At 31.0% G+C, this 15,696-nt stretch overlaps 7 protein-coding genes and 1 long non-coding RNA gene across 25 annotated transcripts; 4 read left to right on the top strand and 4 right to left on the bottom strand.

Annotated features, from left to right (window-relative positions):
- Positions 1-26: 26 nt before the first annotated feature.
- LOC128883175 (pre-mRNA-splicing factor ISY1 homolog) lies at positions 27-837 on the bottom strand. Its single transcript, XM_054135258.1, has 4 exons — positions 701-837; positions 492-636; positions 219-443; positions 27-168 (listed from the first exon to the last, which is right to left on the bottom strand). Exons 1-4 carry the CDS (start codon positions 835-837, stop codon positions 67-69), a joined length of 609 nt encoding a protein of 202 aa, XP_053991233.1. The 3' UTR covers positions 27-66.
- Positions 838-1,037: 200 nt separating this feature from the next.
- Positions 1,038-3,198, top strand: LOC128883174 (thioredoxin domain-containing protein 9-like). 2 transcript variants are annotated; one of them, XR_008458771.1, is made up of 6 exons: positions 1,038-1,316; positions 1,372-1,504; positions 1,552-1,577; positions 1,637-1,697; positions 1,752-2,071; positions 2,129-3,198. XR_008458771.1 is itself a non-coding variant. In XM_054135257.1 (5 exons), the coding sequence occupies exons 1-5, from the start codon at positions 1,038-1,040 to the stop codon at positions 1,877-1,879; spliced, it is 627 nt and encodes a 208-aa protein (XP_053991232.1). In that variant the 3' UTR covers positions 1,880-3,198. The 2 variants fall into 2 exon arrangements, 1 of the variants encoding a protein (XP_053991232.1); XM_054135257.1 differs by having other exon boundaries at positions 1,752-3,198.
- Positions 3,199-3,567: 369 nt separating this feature from the next.
- LOC128883532 (uncharacterized) lies at positions 3,568-4,819 on the top strand. The gene is made up of 2 exons (XM_054136010.1): positions 3,568-4,053; positions 4,126-4,819. The coding sequence occupies exons 1-2, from the start codon at positions 3,620-3,622 to the stop codon at positions 4,496-4,498; spliced, it is 807 nt and encodes a 268-aa protein (XP_053991985.1). The 5' UTR covers positions 3,568-3,619; the 3' UTR covers positions 4,499-4,819.
- A 113-nt stretch (positions 4,820-4,932) lies between these two features.
- Positions 4,933-7,501, bottom strand: LOC128883529 (ubiquitin carboxyl-terminal hydrolase 4-like). Of its 3 annotated transcripts, none has more exons than XM_054136007.1 (15): positions 7,350-7,501; positions 7,204-7,242; positions 6,896-7,061; positions 6,667-6,832; positions 6,546-6,597; positions 6,439-6,494; positions 6,187-6,382; positions 6,053-6,137; positions 5,972-6,002; positions 5,774-5,912; positions 5,455-5,718; positions 5,349-5,394; positions 5,241-5,292; positions 5,117-5,190; positions 4,933-5,072 (listed from the first exon to the last, which is right to left on the bottom strand). In XM_054136007.1, exons 3-15 carry the CDS (start codon positions 7,018-7,020, stop codon positions 4,979-4,981), a joined length of 1,380 nt encoding a protein of 459 aa, XP_053991982.1. In that variant the 5' UTR covers positions 7,021-7,061; positions 7,204-7,242; positions 7,350-7,501; the 3' UTR covers positions 4,933-4,978. The 3 variants fall into 3 exon arrangements, with proteins under 3 accessions (XP_053991982.1, XP_053991980.1, XP_053991981.1); XM_054136005.1 differs by having other exon boundaries at positions 6,896-7,147; positions 7,204-7,286; positions 7,350-7,494; XM_054136006.1 differs by having other exon boundaries at positions 7,204-7,286; positions 7,350-7,494.
- Positions 7,502-7,506: 5 nt separating this feature from the next.
- On the top strand, positions 7,507-7,915 carry LOC128883533 (uncharacterized). 2 transcript variants are annotated; one of them, XR_008459034.1, is made up of 4 exons: positions 7,507-7,545; positions 7,590-7,665; positions 7,713-7,753; positions 7,801-7,915. It is a non-coding gene; the product is annotated as an uncharacterized LOC128883533 (long non-coding RNA). The 2 variants fall into 2 exon arrangements; XR_008459033.1 differs by lacking the exon at positions 7,507-7,545 and having other exon boundaries at positions 7,555-7,665.
- A 593-nt stretch (positions 7,916-8,508) lies between these two features.
- Positions 8,509-10,017, bottom strand: LOC128883530 (uncharacterized). Of its 2 annotated transcripts, none has more exons than XM_054136008.1 (7): positions 9,658-10,017; positions 9,534-9,596; positions 9,424-9,469; positions 9,201-9,375; positions 9,092-9,149; positions 8,843-9,035; positions 8,509-8,774 (listed from the first exon to the last, which is right to left on the bottom strand). In XM_054136008.1, the coding sequence occupies exons 1-7, from the start codon at positions 9,939-9,941 to the stop codon at positions 8,511-8,513; spliced, it is 1,083 nt and encodes a 360-aa protein (XP_053991983.1). In that variant the 5' UTR covers positions 9,942-10,017; the 3' UTR covers positions 8,509-8,510. The 2 variants fall into 2 exon arrangements, with proteins under 2 accessions (XP_053991983.1, XP_053991984.1); XM_054136009.1 differs by having other exon boundaries at positions 9,207-9,375.
- A 128-nt stretch (positions 10,018-10,145) lies between these two features.
- LOC128883482 (uncharacterized) lies at positions 10,146-13,963 on the top strand. 13 transcript variants are annotated; one of them, XR_008458997.1, is made up of 27 exons: positions 10,161-10,430; positions 10,479-10,583; positions 10,634-10,660; positions 10,726-10,766; positions 10,816-10,831; positions 10,881-11,019; positions 11,067-11,155; positions 11,201-11,241; positions 11,291-11,321; positions 11,373-11,457; positions 11,512-11,537; positions 11,586-11,743; positions 11,810-11,913; positions 11,967-12,033; positions 12,086-12,120; positions 12,170-12,216; positions 12,290-12,420; positions 12,468-12,495; positions 12,557-12,601; positions 12,667-12,728; positions 12,783-12,887; positions 12,941-13,062; positions 13,110-13,168; positions 13,216-13,316; positions 13,393-13,540; positions 13,600-13,697; positions 13,822-13,963. XR_008458997.1 is itself a non-coding variant. In XM_054135882.1 (26 exons), the coding sequence occupies exons 1-25, from the start codon at positions 10,326-10,328 to the stop codon at positions 13,503-13,505; spliced, it is 1,740 nt and encodes a 579-aa protein (XP_053991857.1). In that variant the 5' UTR covers positions 10,154-10,325; the 3' UTR covers positions 13,506-13,540; positions 13,600-13,773. The 13 variants fall into 13 exon arrangements, 10 of the variants coding, with proteins under 10 accessions (XP_053991862.1, XP_053991858.1, XP_053991861.1 ...); XM_054135882.1 differs by lacking the exons at positions 13,110-13,168; positions 13,822-13,963 and having other exon boundaries at positions 10,154-10,430; positions 12,941-12,990; positions 13,053-13,081; positions 13,256-13,316; positions 13,600-13,773; XM_054135880.1 differs by lacking the exons at positions 13,110-13,168; positions 13,822-13,963 and having other exon boundaries at positions 10,157-10,430; positions 12,941-12,990; positions 13,053-13,097; positions 13,256-13,316; positions 13,600-13,773.
- Positions 13,618-15,605, bottom strand: LOC128883483 (ubiquilin-1-like). The gene is made up of 4 exons (XM_054135888.1): positions 14,856-15,605; positions 14,592-14,693; positions 14,378-14,531; positions 13,618-14,318 (listed from the first exon to the last, which is right to left on the bottom strand). The coding sequence occupies exons 1-4, from the start codon at positions 15,564-15,566 to the stop codon at positions 13,762-13,764; spliced, it is 1,524 nt and encodes a 507-aa protein (XP_053991863.1). The 5' UTR covers positions 15,567-15,605; the 3' UTR covers positions 13,618-13,761.
- Positions 15,606-15,696: the final 91 nt, after the last annotated feature.

The following is a 15,696-nucleotide window of genomic DNA, read 5'->3' as shown; positions in this document are numbered from 1 at the left end:
ACACAGTATAGAGTTCCAACAAGTTTTTTTTTTTTTTTAAAACAATAAAACAAGAACGTCTCTGTTTCATGTACTTTTCAATTGGTTATTATCTCGCCAGGCTTGCATTAGTTCAACTTGAAGTTCTTCCTCTCGTTTTTTCTCTAACGCAAGTAATTCCGAATCCTCCTATAAAAAAAAAAATGTGTTAAAAACATATCCTAGATAGATTAACGTACTTCGTCCCGCCAGCCATAATAATCTGGTGTAATGTTTCGATAAATTTGAGCCCGTGTTCTGCGTTCAGTCGTACTTGATGAATCTTTTTCGAAAAATTCTCGTACACCAGGCAAATTTTTAGCAGCTCCAAAATATTTATATCCAGACGTGGAAGTTGACACAAGTTCTTCTCCTAAAGCATCCGATAAACGTGCCGATGTAACTGAATAATCTGGTCCTCCTAACTAAACTATCATGAAAAACGTCTTTTATTCATTTTTATTAATGTTTACATCTTTGATTCGTGTTTCCCATCTTTGTTTTTCATTTAAAAGGTTATTTATATTATCATTTAAATCGCGTAATCGTGTTTCTCCTAAAGCAGCATTTTGGATTTCCGAAATTTTCTGAGTAATTTCTCGAATAATTTGATGACGCCTAAAATTAAAACCATATTTCTCGTTACTTTTTTAAAAATTATTTTCATCTAAAAAAAATTTACCAATATTCACATTCTTTAATATTATCCGAGTCTTCTGTTCTTCGCGGACGTCTACCTTTCACTCCTACGACAATGTTATGCTTCATTTGATGCCATCTATTCAGCATGGCCATAGCCTTCTCTGAATTTCTTGCCATTTTCAGTAAATTTAAATGAAAATCTATGAATTCGGAAACAAATATACTTTTTAGCGTTTAAAGCTGAAAACTAAAAACAAAATTGCTTTTTACAGAAATAAATGATCGAGCATATATGTGCCTATACGAATATCTGTTTTTTTTTAGGACCGAATCATTGAGTTCACACTTATCTTTGAAGATTTCTTTAAAGCGTTGTGATGGGAAATTTCGACATCGAAAAACAAAGTGATGTTCTTAAAAAAATTGAAGATAATGTCATAAAAGTTTTGAAAAAGAAAGAAGAGGATATAGAAGAACAGTATATAAAACTTGATAATCTTAGAGATGAAGAACTGGATAAAATTTATGAAAGAAGACGTGAAGCTTTAAAACGCGATGCTCAGCTAATTGCGAGATTACGATGTTTAGGTCACGGAACCTATTCATTAATTCATGAAAAAGATTTCTTTTCAATTGCTAAAGAGTCTCGTTTTGTTGTAAGTTACGGTTGTCCTTTTTTTTTTTATTGACAAACCATTCAAAACTTATTAGGTATCTCACTTTTTTAGACCAACTACATCACGGTGCAGTATTTTAGATAAACATTACACCATTTTAAGTCAACGGTATTTGTCTACACGCTTTGTAAAGATCAATGTTGAAAAAGCGGTGTTTCTCACGCAACGTATGATTTTTGACCGTATGACAAAAATTAAGTGTATTCTTTTCTAGGTTTAAATATTCAAATAATTCCCACTGTAAGCAACAAGTTTTTGTAGTGGGGTACAATAAAAATATTGTATATTACCTCACTTAGACAATATTAGTACAAGATGGGGAAACGGTAGCTAAGCTTATTGGGTTTGAGGCATTTGGTGGTAAAAACAATTGTTTGACTTCTTTCATTTATGAATAACATTTTATCTCCACAGGTACTGATGATTTTTCGACTCTGAATGTAGAAAAGATACTGAAAAAATTTCAAGTGATAAGGACAACGGTAACATGTTGTATACGTGGTCAAAAGAATGAAATGGAGGACAAGAATAACACAAGCTAATTTTTGGAGCTTTTTTATTTCACGTTTCATGTTAGGAAAATGGTAACATTCAGTGTTTCCATAAACTACCGCCTTAAAAATGATTAATATCCACGTCTTTCTAATTCTGAATCTTCTTGTTTCATCACCCTCCCTAGTTGCAAAATAGCTATTGGGCGTTCCCAATCAAGACTGACTACGTTGAAAATAACGGTGATTCGCTATAGAAATTTATTTTACATTCTTTTTAACTTTTGTGACTTGGTATAGAATTCATTATTCTTCATTATGAAATAAAATACATCCATGTTTTGTCCCGTGTTCGGTTAAACTCGAATAATTATATTTACGAAACAATAGAAAGTTTGGTTTTCAATAAAAAACAATTATTTGGTCAATATTTTGTATAAGCCCTAACTAAACAGAAATTGATAAAACAATTTTTCTATTTTGATTATTTTTGTAAAATAAACGATAATTTAAATTAATTTAATGTAGAAAAAATGTTAAATAGAAAATGAAAAATTTTTTCGGAGCACTAGAAAATATTCTTAATATCGACTTGGATTAAATTTACAACACGTATTTTAGCTATCAAGTTTAAAAGATTTTCAATAACGGTGCAACACCTAAAAAATATATATTTGTTTTTACGTCTTGTTAAGCATATTTGATACAGTATTGCTTTCATCGCGCTATGTTTTTTTTGATGTGAAAGAAATTTAGGAAACACTAAAATGTGAATACAAAAAAACGAGGTATAATTTTTGTTGCTTACGTCAAAACTACAGAGTCAACCAATTGAGTACAACACGCCTCACACGTTGCGTCTTCCAATTTTTTTGTTTTGAAATTATTTGCTTATGCAGTAATACCAATTGTTTTTCAAGCTTATACTCCCTTTAAATAGAAACCTTCGACGCAACGTATAGATTCTTTTTATCCATGTCGTACTTACGACATCCAACTCAAATTCTACAAAAAAATGACATGTTGTCAACTTTGACGTCTCGCTCACACGACAGTGACAAATTCTTTAGCTTGCTTGAGATGAAACCAATTTTTCCAATAGAAAAAATTACTTTTCCAAATAGTTCGCCACCGTTTAAATCGTCCAGTACTGGTATTGGATGTTGTAAGCCAGGCGTTACTACCATTTTACAAGAAGACAGCTTTTAAGTTTGATAGGATACTTTAAATGTTACGCAAACCATTATTTCGTAAATGGATTTTTTCCAAATATTTAAAAATTTTTATAATAAGCTCAAGTTCTTTTTGTGGAACACGGAAAAAAATAATGTTTATAAACTTTTAATCACTTAAAAGAGTCTTTAATCACCGTATTATAAGAACTATAAATGCTTACGTATACACTACGCGTTTTGTAAGCACGTACTTGATTGTTTACAGACATTGAAAAAGGTGTAATGTTCTGATTCATAAATTTTTCAAAGTTTATAAATGTATGTTTTTATCTATAAAAAGGAATGATGGAGTAGTTGTTTTTCTTAATATGGCTATGGAAACGAATAATTTTGCATACAGTACGAAATTTCATGAAAAAAGTTATATCATAGTAACTATGGTAAAGTTTGTATTCCAATAATCGAGTCTACCGACTTTTCATAAGATGACAAATATTTCTTAATTTCAATAAAAATGTGTTTTCGTCCCAAAACAAAGATGCTACATTTTTGGCAAACCAGTTAACTAAAAATTTTTTTAATCGAACTTAAAGCAGTCACACTTATTTTTTTTAAAATGAAGTTATTTCTTGTATTTATTAGTGTAATATTTGTTCAATATGATTTTTCTTCGATTGTAGCACTTCCTTTACCATTTGGCCCAGGTCGTACTGGAATCTATGAAAGAACTGAGGAGTGTGTTGGTGCTCAATCTTTTGAAAACGAATTTTTATCCGTTCTGTTGTCTAAAATTGATAAACGCATGCTTTTGTCTATCAATTTCAAAAATATAAGTACGGTATCCCCTTCACTCATTTCATCTGAATGCATGAAACCGAATGCTAAATGGTTATTCCATATTCATGAGAAAAGTACTACAGCAGGAAAAATAGGAATAGGTGCAAGCGCTTGCTCATCAGCGGTCGTAGGTTTACATTGGGATCCAACTCTAGCATGTAGTATTAACTCAGGAAATGAGCTTTGTAAACGTCTTCCGATTCCCCCCAGCAGGTTTGTTTTAAAGTCGTGTCATGTTTTTTTTCTTTTTTAATTTTATTTTCATGTTTTCATGATTTGTTCTAGTTCAATACCTGTAAAATATCAAGCATCTTTACGAAAGTACTCTTGCACTCCTGAAACATATACGAATCAATCTGTTTACGCATGTGAACTGGGTGATTTGAGTGGAAAATATTTTCCTCTTGTTATTCCTCCGCCAGAATTAAACAGTATTAGTATGGCAGTCGATATTTTTGACCCTCGTGATGTACTTCCAACATGTGAACTTGATTCTAAAAGTCTTGTGCTGCATTGCAATAACGCGCCCGTCCTTTGTATTCCAATCGTTGGTATGAGACAGCCTATAAGTTATTTTTATAGTGCCTTACGAAGTGAAGGCCCTACGATACGTCGGTACCATAATTTTTTAACCAGTTATTTCTCATCAAGCATATAATATATCACCAAATTTTTTATTCATTTGAATTATATCATTGTATAGAAAGCTATTTGCAGGTTTATATTGTTTCCTCACTTTTTTTCAATTATTTATTGAATAATTGATATTCCAACATGTATCATCGTGACTTTTTGGTTCTGTAGCTTTTTGTATGTCTGGCAGGCGGAGATATATGATGTTTAGTTGGTAGCGTTTTTTTTTATATATAAGAAAGAAAAAAAGAAAACTAAGCTTGTTCTTATTTTTAAGGTATATTTTAAAAAAAAACTAGAAGTCATTATAAAAATATTTGTGTAAGTTGATTAATGTCTGTTGTTACTCACAAAGCGGCACGCGGTGCGTTGCTACTGATACGTTTTGAAACGACACTACATAATCTAAATCGTGACATTGTTGTTTTTGAGGAATTTGATTTTTTTCATTTGTTTTATTTGCTTCCTTAACATTTTGTTATGCCAAGAATGTCATCTTTTATTTTTATAAAGTGTTATAGGTTTTTTTATTTTTAATATAATCAATTGATTTTTTTGAAAGAGAATGAGGCCAATTTTCAGGAGTCAACATATTTTGCCTAAAAATAAAATAAAACTAATAATGTGACCTATCAAAACATACTTTAATAACAATTCCGGTGACTTTGGCACGTCACGTCTAACTAGAAAAAGAACATAGGTAGCACTAGTTATAACCTAATGTAAGAAAATAATATTTTATTTTTTTTATAAAAATAGAAGTTTACCATATTTGATTGAATCACGGAAATTAATGTATCGTTAAATCGAAGCCAATGACTACATTTTTTTTAGTATGAAATGAAAAGATTAAAAAAAGTTTACTTCTAATCTACCCATCTAAAAGACACGAGGCTGTATAATGACCAGAAGACGCTTCACCTTGGTATCATATCAAATATATATATAATGAAAAGGAAGCATTCAAAATTAAATATATACCTGAATGATCAATAACGGCATATAAATCATAAAAAAGGCAATGTTTTTGACAAATAAATGTTTCAAAATTAATTCCTTCTGTTAATATATGAATATAATCCTGAATTTTACAAGAAGTGTATCCATCATATTCGAATCGTTTTAAATGAATGATAAGAACAGTAGGAAGCTTTATAATACGTATTTGCTTGTCAACGGAAACAACATGTTTACAATTAGGACAGTGCCATTGAGCATCTTTTAAACGTTCAGGGGAACAGAAGGCTATAGACAAAGTGTTTTGATATCATAGGAAAATGATAAAAGGAAAAGTTGTTACCTTTAAAGGCATCTTTTAAAGACTGAATAGAATTCGGTGTGTGTTGAGATTTAATTGGAAGCGACAAATAAAGAAACGGTTCAAATTTTAAAGAAAAATCATGACAACGCAAACATGTGATACGAGATTCTAACTGGCCCTGTATACAAAAACATGTTTTATGAATGGCCACGTAAAAATGGGTTAGTGTGGTGTTACTTGTAGAAGATCAACGATAAAACTTCGATTTCTATAGAGAGTAAAAATTATATACGCTTGAATTTTTTTCAGTATTATTACCGAAGTAAATACTTTTGCCAAGATAACGCAGCTAGTAATTCGTACTCATGTTTTTTCAAAAAACTACGATTCACCAAAGGGTCCTCTACAGCGCTACTGCAGTCACCAAAAACAAAGAGATTTTGATATCATACCAGGTAAACAATCAAAGCAACGTTTTTCCTTTTTGGAAGCTTGATTCAAATTTTCATGTAAGCTATCTAAAAGAAAAGCTAAAAATTCTTGAGCGTCGTGTTGCTCGTGGCCATCAAACATTGGATTTAATTTTGCTATAAGACGCTTTAAATCGGAAACATTAATTGAAGAAGATCCTTTTGTATTACGGTAACGCTAAACAAAAGAAAGTGTAGCAGGGATGATTTTTATACGTTAAAAAATAATAATACTTGAATCAATAGACTCAAAGGCTTTAAAAGAGTAGATGAAGAATTGTATCTTTTTTCTATGATAGAAGACACTGTCAGCATGGTAAAGGGAATGAAAAAATAATTACCCAATTTTTTATTTGTATTATAATATTCATAATAAAAATAATCTGAAAAAAGCTAAAATGGAACATGTAGATTAATAATATTTGACAAGATAACATAAAAAAAAATTTTAATATTTCTTACGCGCGTTGCGAGAAGACATTGAAGAGCGCTACTTATATAGCAAGTATTTCCTAAATTTTCAAATCCACAGTAGCTTTTTTTTTTAGGAATTTGTTTTTTGTGACGAGACCAAAAATGTTCAAAATGAGAAGGAAAACGGCTTAATTTAATGTTTTTTTGGGTTGAACTAATAAAAATAAAAATGGTTTTACTTTACTTTTTCTTAAAACGTTCAAGAGACTTTGATTACAGGAAATTTTTTGATTCACGCGAAAAAAGTTGCGTGTTTGGTGGTTTGGTGGAGGAAGAAGCAGAAGTATAACTGGACGTCTCAGAGTCGGTTGCCGTCCAACAATCGTGTGTGTTATTAAACATAACCGAAACAGATTGTTTTTACATAAACAATCCTGAATTCACTAAATAAAGAAAAAACATCTAACTTACAATACAAAAAAGGTCACATGGAATTGATAAAAGCAGTGAAAAAATATTATTTAACGGTCTCGTTTGAATAAGTAATAAAAACCCTTTGAAGATTTTATTATTCATGCTTTTTACCATCAAGTTCACTAGTGACATAAATTGGATTGAATCCATCTACGTAATCCATGAATGTTTGAAAAATTAACGCAAGAGAAAGACTTTTTTTATTTTAACACAGTCAGAATAAACGAAAATTTAAAAGAAATTTAATATATACTAACTTTTCTTCTAGAGTCTCTTGAAGTAAATCCTAGAATTTTTTAATAGAAATAATGTCAGAGTTTGAGAAAAGAAACAGCTAAAAGAAATAATTAACGAATATAAAAGTAAGGTAAAAACGGGGCTATGTGAGTAAGAGAAAAGGGTCGGTGGTGTAGAGTGTAGTCAGTGGATAGAAAACATGCAGACAAGAATTGAGTAGGTATGAAAAAAATGAAATGTATACTTATTTTTTCTTTTAGTTTTATTTGTACGCACCAAGTGTACTGCTAGCGATTCTGCTAAAAAAATAGTATGACTTTGAATTCCGTTAAGGGGGTAATAGATTCAACAAAAAAAAGTCTTGTTAGATTGTTGATTTGCAGAATGTCACAGAAATTCAAGGATTATCTAATGTTTTAAATCGGTAATGGAAATTTTGCTGAACTCTATTTTTGTATAATATAGCTATAGTCTGACTGCTAGTTGTTCCTATCGATGTTTATCGTTCGAAACGGCTGGAATAAACATGAATGGCGCAACACTTGGTTTAGCTGAAATGAGGTGTTTAGACCGCTGTGTTTCCAAAGTATGTTTTTTTGAATTTATTTAAAAGCGTTTTTTTTTTATTTTCACTTTGAAAAGTATTTTGCCGTACATCAAATGGTATGTGATAAATTACGATCGACACTTTAACAAAAAATGTTTTTGTTAAAAAATAAAAGTATGTTTCCAAGTGTATTTCTAACGACCCAACAGAAGATATTTTCTTTAAATTAATTAAAAAGAAAATGTTTTTTTGTAATACATTAATAACATCATATTTTTACGAAAAGAATTTTTTTTTTTTTCCAACTATCATTTAAATATTTGATTTTCGTTTATTTCAAATAATTCTTGCAATCAGAAATCAAGTGTTTTCTACGATTGAGTGTAACAAAAACATGTAAATGTGCGCTAGACGAACAACTTCACTAACCATATAAAAATAATTTTAACCTTAGTTTTTTAATGAATGCTTGAAACCACGGAAAGCAAAATAATAAAAAAACTAGAAATAATGATGCTGTTTTCTAGCAGACACACTTTGTATATTATTAAAATACTGCGACGAAGGCAGTGAGAGGTTATGCAAAGAGTAAACCAATGGTAATTTTTTGAAAAAAAATTCCTTCACTAGAAAATTAGTTGTAACGAAGATGTGATGAATTTAATGTTAATTCAGGTGAGGATTGTTGAACATTTTTCTGAAATTGCTGTAAAAATGAAGGATTTACATTGGAGTATAGAGGCCTTCCCCCTAAAAGCACCCCATTATAATTCTTGTCCAAGGTCACGTGACCAAATCCTGGAGGTGTCGCATTGGAATTGGCTAAAGAAATATGTTGTGGTGCGTCTTTGTATTGCACAGGAGGCCTTCCATAGTATTGTATATTGTTGGTTTGACTCTTTTGTTTAACAAGACAAATAAAAAAAAAAATATTACATCAGCCGAGAACAACTGTAAGAAACTCACAAGTTCATGTGCATGTAATGCCGTGCTGTTTGGAATGTTATTAGGTGGAATATGAGGCGGATTTGATAGAGTCGACGTTTCATTCCATGATGGATTGACGGGAGGACAAGGTTCTTGTTTAACGTTTGCTAGCAAAGTTTTCAATTCGTTAGGCTTCATGAACTCAGAGATATCAATGTATCCAGAGTAAAATCTAGTAGAACCAAAAATATAAAAAAGAGGTAACATGAAAATCACAAGTCGGTATACTTTTTCTTCCAATGCATTGGCTCAAAATAAATCCAATTGTTTTCTTTTTCATTTGCATCTACAAAATTCAAAACAAACAGTTTTCTTTTAAAAAGTATTGCCCACTTACATATACCGTTTTGTTTTTGTAAAACGACTGTAGTAAACCATTTACGAAAATTATTATGATACACCCATTTTCTATTATATAACTCAGCAGCGACATATCCCTGAAGAACACTTCCCACCATTGTATAAAAGATATAAAATAATGTTTCAGGTAAAAACGCTTGTAATCGTGTCATCTAATGAACACGAAAATTCTGAAAACACTGCATGATTTCATACAATACCTTCAAAGGAGGGCAGTTCACATAGTATTTTCCAGAGACCGTAAATCTAGTATAAATGTTTGCGTTAATATGGATTATTAAAATGTTGCAATGTATAAAAAAAGCTTAACTCGAAATCCTCTTTTGAGGGTTGTCCATCTAAAATTGGTGAAGTAAAAGACGTGGATAAATTTCTAAAAAAAATATAGAAAATGAGAAAAGTCAACGCATCATGCACACTAAAGAAAAATATACTCTGTAACGTTAAGATTTAAACCTAAAGAAGTCAAGTCGGTTCCAACGGCCAGCATATTCAAATCTACATTATTCAGTCTCACAGCTTTAAGCATTCCTTCCAAACCGTATTCCGCGGTTGGTGAAAGTTCCGTTTCTTTTGTTTTTCTTAAAGAGTTTTCTTCCAATGGATTAGGAGTATCTTCTTTGTTAGGAATACATTGATTGATGGGAAGTTCTTCTTTAATGTTTTCGTTTTTAGAAATAGAATTTTCTTCAGCGGCTGAGGTACCACATTGACTCATTGTGCAAAATGTGACAAATTTTCTCTATTAAAAAATGAATATATAATGTAACAAAAAAATATACCAAGAATTTTCAGGGGACTAATGAATATCATCAGTCACGTTGTTTGTCTCTTTATCTCATTTTCAGAAGAATGTAGTCACACGGAAAATTAAGAATTTAATTTTCAACGTAAAACACTCACTCGAATATCGGGAGTCACGACATACACACAAAAAAAATAATTCATTACATCTCACAGTATATTGGTAAACTGCATCATTCATAGGATGCTAGTATAGATGAAATAAAACCACCAAAACAATTAATAAGATTCCTGTGTTATTTTAATAAAACAAAAAAACGCGTATTTTTGTTTAATAGATTAAAGTTCATCAAGAAAGATGTCCTTAAGTTTTTTGTATCTTTCAAATAATATCAACAGAGTACACACTATGATGAGCAAACACACGGATCAAGTTCTGTTAAAAAGGAAAATCGATGTTATTGTAAGTTAAAGAAATAGCTGGAAACATTATTGGATTATTTTTTTGTAGTTATGTATAATTTTTGTGATATTATTTTTAACATTTCTTTTTGAATATTTACATGATTTTTTATCAAAAAAAGTTAAAGCGCATAGTCATTTACTCAAGGAAACGGTAATCTCTTTTTATTTCTATCAAACTTTTTTTTATGATACTTGTTTCAGTTTGAAGCGTTATTTAAAGAATTAATGGTATATAATAATAAAGTGGTTAATAGTGAAGTTTTTTCACTATCAATATATGTATTTAACTGTAGGTGTTGGGTTTTATTTCCTTACTTTTATTTTTTCTAACAAGGTAGTTTTTTATATTGATGTTGCACAATTATAATATTACTGAATTGTAGAGTCGGCATTACTCAGGTAATATTTATAAAGATGGGAAAAAAAAAATCTTTGTCCCAAACTATAGCGATTGAATGATATGATTTTCGGTGAAGATAAAATAGAAGTAGCTGCAAAAAAAGAATTAAAAGAAGAAGGAAAATCACTTGTCTTAGCGCCCACTGTACTATATGAATTGTTTGAGAATATTCATATTTGTATTTTTCGTAAGATTGTGTTTATTCTTTTTAAAAAATAAAATAAATTATTTCAGTAATAATGACCCTTTTTATTGCCATCGTGATTTTCCTTATTGTTGTTGCTATGCGTCAAAGTTTTCAGTGGAAAAAGTTTCAAAATCATGTTCGTTTTTTCACATCATTTTTTGATGTCATTTCAAGTTTTTAGACAATACGTGAAAAACAAATAGCAATAGAAAATGATTCATGGTAGATAAAAAATTATTTAACGTGAATAATATCATTTTTTTTTCTGTAGTACCACGGAGGAACTAGAATTTTGGATTATTGTTAGTGCGTTTAATTAAAAAAATGAATTCTGTTTCTACAAAAATTTATAGCACAAAAGATTTTTAAATCCGACAACTCCTTTTTCCTATGTACCAAATAATCCAAGTGATTTTCCATTTCATGAATATCTTAGCGGTATAATTTTTTATTTTCATTTATTGTGTAATTGACTTTGCGTTCGCTCACCAGAAAAAATGAATTCAAATCTTTTACAGGTAAAAAAATTGTCATTGTGTATATATACATTATAAGGTGTCGTGTAGATGGTGGAAATACCATACTTCACGTGGATCACACTTTTTCTAATAGCCATCATACTACGGCCTGTATTAGATTTTTCGGTTATATATCGCCTAGCTTTCGTAGATTACTGCGCTGTATGTGTATGTATATTTTCTATTGCTCTTTCTATAAAATTAAGGTGAAAAGATCTTACTTTTAATAAAATAATGTTTCTATTTTCCTTACTTCTATACTGATTGATCAGAAGCATTAAAAGAAAACTACGCCCAAGTATTGATAATGTTCAGCGTTTTTTATTATACATTGGTAACGGAGATGAGACCGTAACAGCGGGAATGGCACCCATTGGTAATATTTTGGAACACGTTGAAAAAGTGTCGTATGTTATGAATAACTTGTAGATACGTTAGATTTCATTATGAAGAACAATCTTTTTGGAAAATGTTTCCAACAGAGAGAATATATAAAGTACTTTCACTATGTCGTAGAGCGTACAAGAATGTATGAGTGTGTCTTTTAGTCGGCAAGAAAAATTATTCCCCTTTGGGTGTAAAGGTGACGCTTTTTTATACCACGAAAAATGGGTCAAATTTCATTTTTTTAGGACCTCACTATCTTTTGTACTGCATTCAATTAACATTGTTTCTTCATGTACAGTCTAAAATAAGCGTATTAATGCTTCATGTGAAGAATACTTTTGTTTTGTTTCAATTTTTCTTTGTAGGTTATAGTATGTACAATGATTTGCCGAATGCTTCTTTCTCTTTATTCGCATAAGGATTTCGGCGCATTCCCTTTATGGATCATGCATCTATTATGTTTGGGTGTCTGCATTGTCTGCTTTTTGATGCTCTGGTGAGTAATTTCATTCGTTTTCTTTCTTGTATAATTTATTATTGTAGGCCTGTGATACTTCGAGATTTCACTCTTGTTAGTTTTTAACAAAAGTGAATGTGCAATTGTATGACTGAAATTATGCTGCACATTTTAGTGTACTAGTATTGAATTGTTTACGGATAAAATCGTTATAAAAAAGGTATAAGATGTTAACAGTTTTTTTTTAAACAAAAAGAAACACCTGCCATTTATACAAAAAAGTAGATTGAGAAAGAAGTTGAAGAGAGAAAATGGAAAAAAAATAAACAGATACTTTTTTGCTTAAAGTAAACGCGTTGTAAATTAGAATAAAGTTGAAAAAAGTGTATATTCTCATTTAGAGAGATTTTTGAGCAAAGTGAGAAAGCTAAGAGTGAAGAATCCATGAAAGCGCTGATAGAGAAGGGTCGTTTATGGATTAAAAGTTTGCCTGACCAAGATTACAAGTATGAAAAAAAGAAAATATTTTTTTGTGTATTATTTGAAAAATGACTTGTAGATGTTATTTAAGTCTTTTTCACAATTTTTGCGAAAAAAATGGTCGAATAAGTCAGAAAAGCCTGTTTCGTTTATTGAAGCGTTTAAAGCTCAAACACTGTCATTTGCCGCAGGATCTTTTAAGTTTGTCTACTCGCATGCAGTGAGAAATTTTCAGAGTATGTGTGTAGATAGATGGTACGATAATGTGTCGCTTTTAAATTCAATGAGCTCAGGACTAAATCATACGGTGATATATATATTAGGTGTATAATTACCATATGAAATGTTGTGTAGCAATTTTTAACATTTTTGGGTATGCTATTCTCTTATGAAGAAAGGTTTCAAAATGATGACGGAAAAGAGATGTTTGAATTACTTGATATTCACGGAGAAGGGTAGAATGGAAATAAAATGGAAAAAAAAAACATTTTAATAAAGTAGAACTGTTAATCTTGAATGTGATTTTGTTAGGTATGTCACGTTGGATGATTTCGAAGAAGCATTCTCTAGTTTTAAAAACGTTTTTGATGCATCTGATATCAAACAACTTTTTTTTGATATCACTCAACAACAAGGAAAAATAATGACACAAAAAATGTTTGAAACATGGGTATCTCAGGTGAATATTCTTTGTTACGATTTCACTGTTTGTGTTATAAGTATATAATTTTTATTTAGGTCACGGTGGAAACATCCCAATCTGATACGCTTTGAACGTCTTTTGTTTTAAAATTATATTTAATTTTCATAGAAAGACATTGTGAAAGACACTTCAAGTACAAAATGTTAAATGTGTCACAGTTTTTTTTTTCAATAAATAAGAACATAAGAAAAAACAATTTAATGTTGTGATTCTTTTTTCTTGGTCAAAGAAACGCCATCGTTCTTTTCTTCTTGTAGAGAAGCTTCTTCGTTTTTCTTTTCTTCTTTTTTGGGAGTACGTACAATACCTTGAATATGCGGGGACAGACCAAAACCACCCAGTGATCGTAATCCCTGTGATGCATTGAAAATACTAGGATAAACAAGAGGTACAGACTCGGATGAAACAGGTTCCTGAATGGGCGTCTCAGTAGTCGGATGGGGGGATGAGATTGAATGAGACGTTGTCTGTAGCGACGTTGTTTTTGAATCACTTGACGCTCCAGTTGAATCAGGAACAACTTTTGCAGGAGAAGATGATAAGCTGTTCTCTAAACGATTTAAATTTTGTGAAGAGGGTGATAAAGTTAAGGGTTGAATAGATGGAATCGTCTCAAGACTCGTTGGACAACTATTGGGAAATGTTGTTTGTTCCGAAGGAACGTCTGATGTCGCTAATCGAAAAGAGTTTCCTTGTTGTCGACAATCTGACATTGAAGCTGTAGAACATTTAGGTGGTGTGTGTCTGTTTTTAGCTTTCAACGAATAAAAATAAACACAAAATGAACTAAACGAATCAAATAGAATTTATTACCCCATGGATTCGGTATAGCTTTCGTAGAAGGGTAATCGGATGTTTTTAATTGATAATCGCGTGGTTCATCATTTTTTTGTGGACCAGAACCAAATGAAACATCCCATATTGGTTCTTGAATGGATTGATACACTCGTCGCAAGGCGTTGAAACCCTGATTGAAATAAAGACATTAACGCGTACACATGTTAAGATGTTTTTTTTGTCAACCTACTCCTGGAACTGCATCAATATTATTTAATACACGATCCGTATTACTTATCATTTCTTGCATAAGAGAAGGATTTTGCATGGCTTGCATCGATTGTTGAAGAAGCTAAGAAGAACAAATTAGTTTAGAAATTTTTTTTTCTTGTTTCATTAAAAAAAATAAAGAGACAATGTACACTTGTCGTAAGCCAAGTTTTTAAAAGTAACACATGGGGGTCATTGTTATGCGTAACTTATTAAAAAAAAATAACAACATTTTAGGAAATACCTCAGAATCATTTAAAAGATAATTCAATTCTGGATGCTGCTCACGTAACTGACGTATTTGGGGATTTGAATCAAGTAGCGTTCGGAATATCTCTGGGTTAGACATAAGGGAACGCATCATTGGAGAATTCATGACATCTTGCATAACACTAGGATCAGTGAACGACATTGGGTGAAGATCATGTCGTTGCCCTATATTACAATCGAATGAAGTAATTAATTCTGTTGGATTAGAAGTATGTTTTGGAAAGTCATTTGTTAACGTTTCTAATGGATTCTGAAAGTTAAATGGAGCATGTTGATCAAGTAACAAATTTTGATACGTTTCAGTTGGAGGTGTTTTACGACTTTGGTTGGCAACCGATGATGCGACCTGCTTTGGTTTCAATGTTATAAAAATATCTTTAATAGATTCTTGTATTATTTGATCATCTTCGACGCATCGACCATGAGCTGAGTCTAGACGAACTTGTAGTATAAATTGATTGTCAAAATTATTCGGAATTAAATCCTGAGACTCGAGTGCTTCCTTAAGCTTTGCGACAGTTAATCCTTTTGTGATGGAAGTTTCCAAATCACTAACAATCGATTCACAGTAAGGAACATGACAATCGGAAGGATTATCTATGTTGTAAAGAGTCAAATGAACGATTATACTTGTTAGTGAATTTGACTGTTCACAATTGTTTCTATTGGAATCAGATATGTCCATAGACAGATACAAAAGTATGAGAAGAAAAAATTAAAATGGTGATTTTTTTGAAATTCACAAACAAAATGTATTGTGAAATGTTTGGATACAGGAAAAAAATAAATGAGTTGTTGTTAGTACCAATCAACAC

The sequence above is a fragment of the Hylaeus volcanicus genome, unplaced genomic scaffold, assembly GCF_026283585.1.
Source record: "Hylaeus volcanicus isolate JK05 unplaced genomic scaffold, UHH_iyHylVolc1.0_haploid 12221, whole genome shotgun sequence".
Lineage (NCBI taxonomy): Eukaryota > Metazoa > Arthropoda > Insecta > Hymenoptera > Colletidae > Hylaeus > Hylaeus volcanicus.
The sequence above is the reverse complement of the archived record's forward strand: the minus strand, read 5'-3'. Positions and strand labels throughout refer to the sequence as shown.

Coding starts and splice junctions, on each gene's coding strand:
- LOC128883175 (XM_054135258.1), bottom strand. CDS start 837: ATGGCAAGAAATTCAGAGAAGGCTATGGCCATGCTGAATAGATGGCAT. Junction 637..700: donor ATTAAAGAATGTGAATATTG/GTAAATTTTTTT, acceptor TTTTAATTTTAG/GCGTCATCAAATTATTCGAG. Junction 444..491: donor GGGAAACACGAATCAAAGAT/GTAAACATTAAT, acceptor ATGATAGTTTAG/TTAGGAGGACCAGATTATTC.
- LOC128883174 (XM_054135257.1), top strand. CDS start 1,038: ATGGGAAATTTCGACATCGAAAAACAAAGTGATGTTCTTAAAAAAATT. Junction 1,578..1,636: donor ATATTCAAATAATTCCCACT/GTAAGCAACAAG, acceptor TACCTCACTTAG/ACAATATTAGTACAAGATGG. Junction 1,698..1,751: donor TGGGTTTGAGGCATTTGGTG/GTAAAAACAATT, acceptor TTATCTCCACAG/GTACTGATGATTTTTCGACT.
- LOC128883532 (XM_054136010.1), top strand. CDS start 3,620: ATGAAGTTATTTCTTGTATTTATTAGTGTAATATTTGTTCAATATGAT. Junction 4,054..4,125: donor CTTCCGATTCCCCCCAGCAG/GTTTGTTTTAAA, acceptor GATTTGTTCTAG/TTCAATACCTGTAAAATATC.
- LOC128883529 (XM_054136007.1), bottom strand. CDS start 7,020: ATGTTTAATAACACACACGATTGTTGGACGGCAACCGACTCTGAGACG. Junction 6,138..6,186: donor TTGCTTTGATTGTTTACCTG/GTATGATATCAA, acceptor GTAGCGCTGTAG/AGGACCCTTTGGTGAATCGT. Junction 5,073..5,116: donor TCACCGGAATTGTTATTAAA/GTATGTTTTGAT, acceptor TTTTATTTTTAG/GCAAAATATGTTGACTCCTG.
- LOC128883530 (XM_054136008.1), bottom strand. CDS start 9,941: ATGAGTCAATGTGGTACCTCAGCCGCTGAAGAAAATTCTATTTCTAAA. Junction 9,597..9,657: donor TTAAATCTTAACGTTACAGA/GTATATTTTTCT, acceptor TATTTTTTTTAG/AAATTTATCCACGTCTTTTA. Junction 9,036..9,091: donor CCAATGCATTGGAAGAAAAA/GTATACCGACTT, acceptor TGGTTCTACTAG/ATTTTACTCTGGATACATTG.
- LOC128883482 (XM_054135877.1), top strand. CDS start 10,326: ATGTCCTTAAGTTTTTTGTATCTTTCAAATAATATCAACAGAGTACAC. Junction 11,322..11,372: donor AACTAGAATTTTGGATTATT/GTTAGTGCGTTT, acceptor AAAAATTTATAG/CACAAAAGATTTTTAAATCC. Junction 11,914..11,966: donor AGCGGGAATGGCACCCATTG/GTAATATTTTGG, acceptor AATAACTTGTAG/ATACGTTAGATTTCATTATG.
- LOC128883483 (XM_054135888.1), bottom strand. CDS start 15,566: ATGGACATATCTGATTCCAATAGAAACAATTGTGAACAGTCAAATTCA. Junction 14,532..14,591: donor ATATTGATGCAGTTCCAGGA/GTAGGTTGACAA, acceptor TATTTCAATCAG/GGTTTCAACGCCTTGCGACG. Junction 14,319..14,377: donor AGCTATACCGAATCCATGGG/GTAATAAATTCT, acceptor ATTCGTTGAAAG/CTAAAAACAGACACACACCA.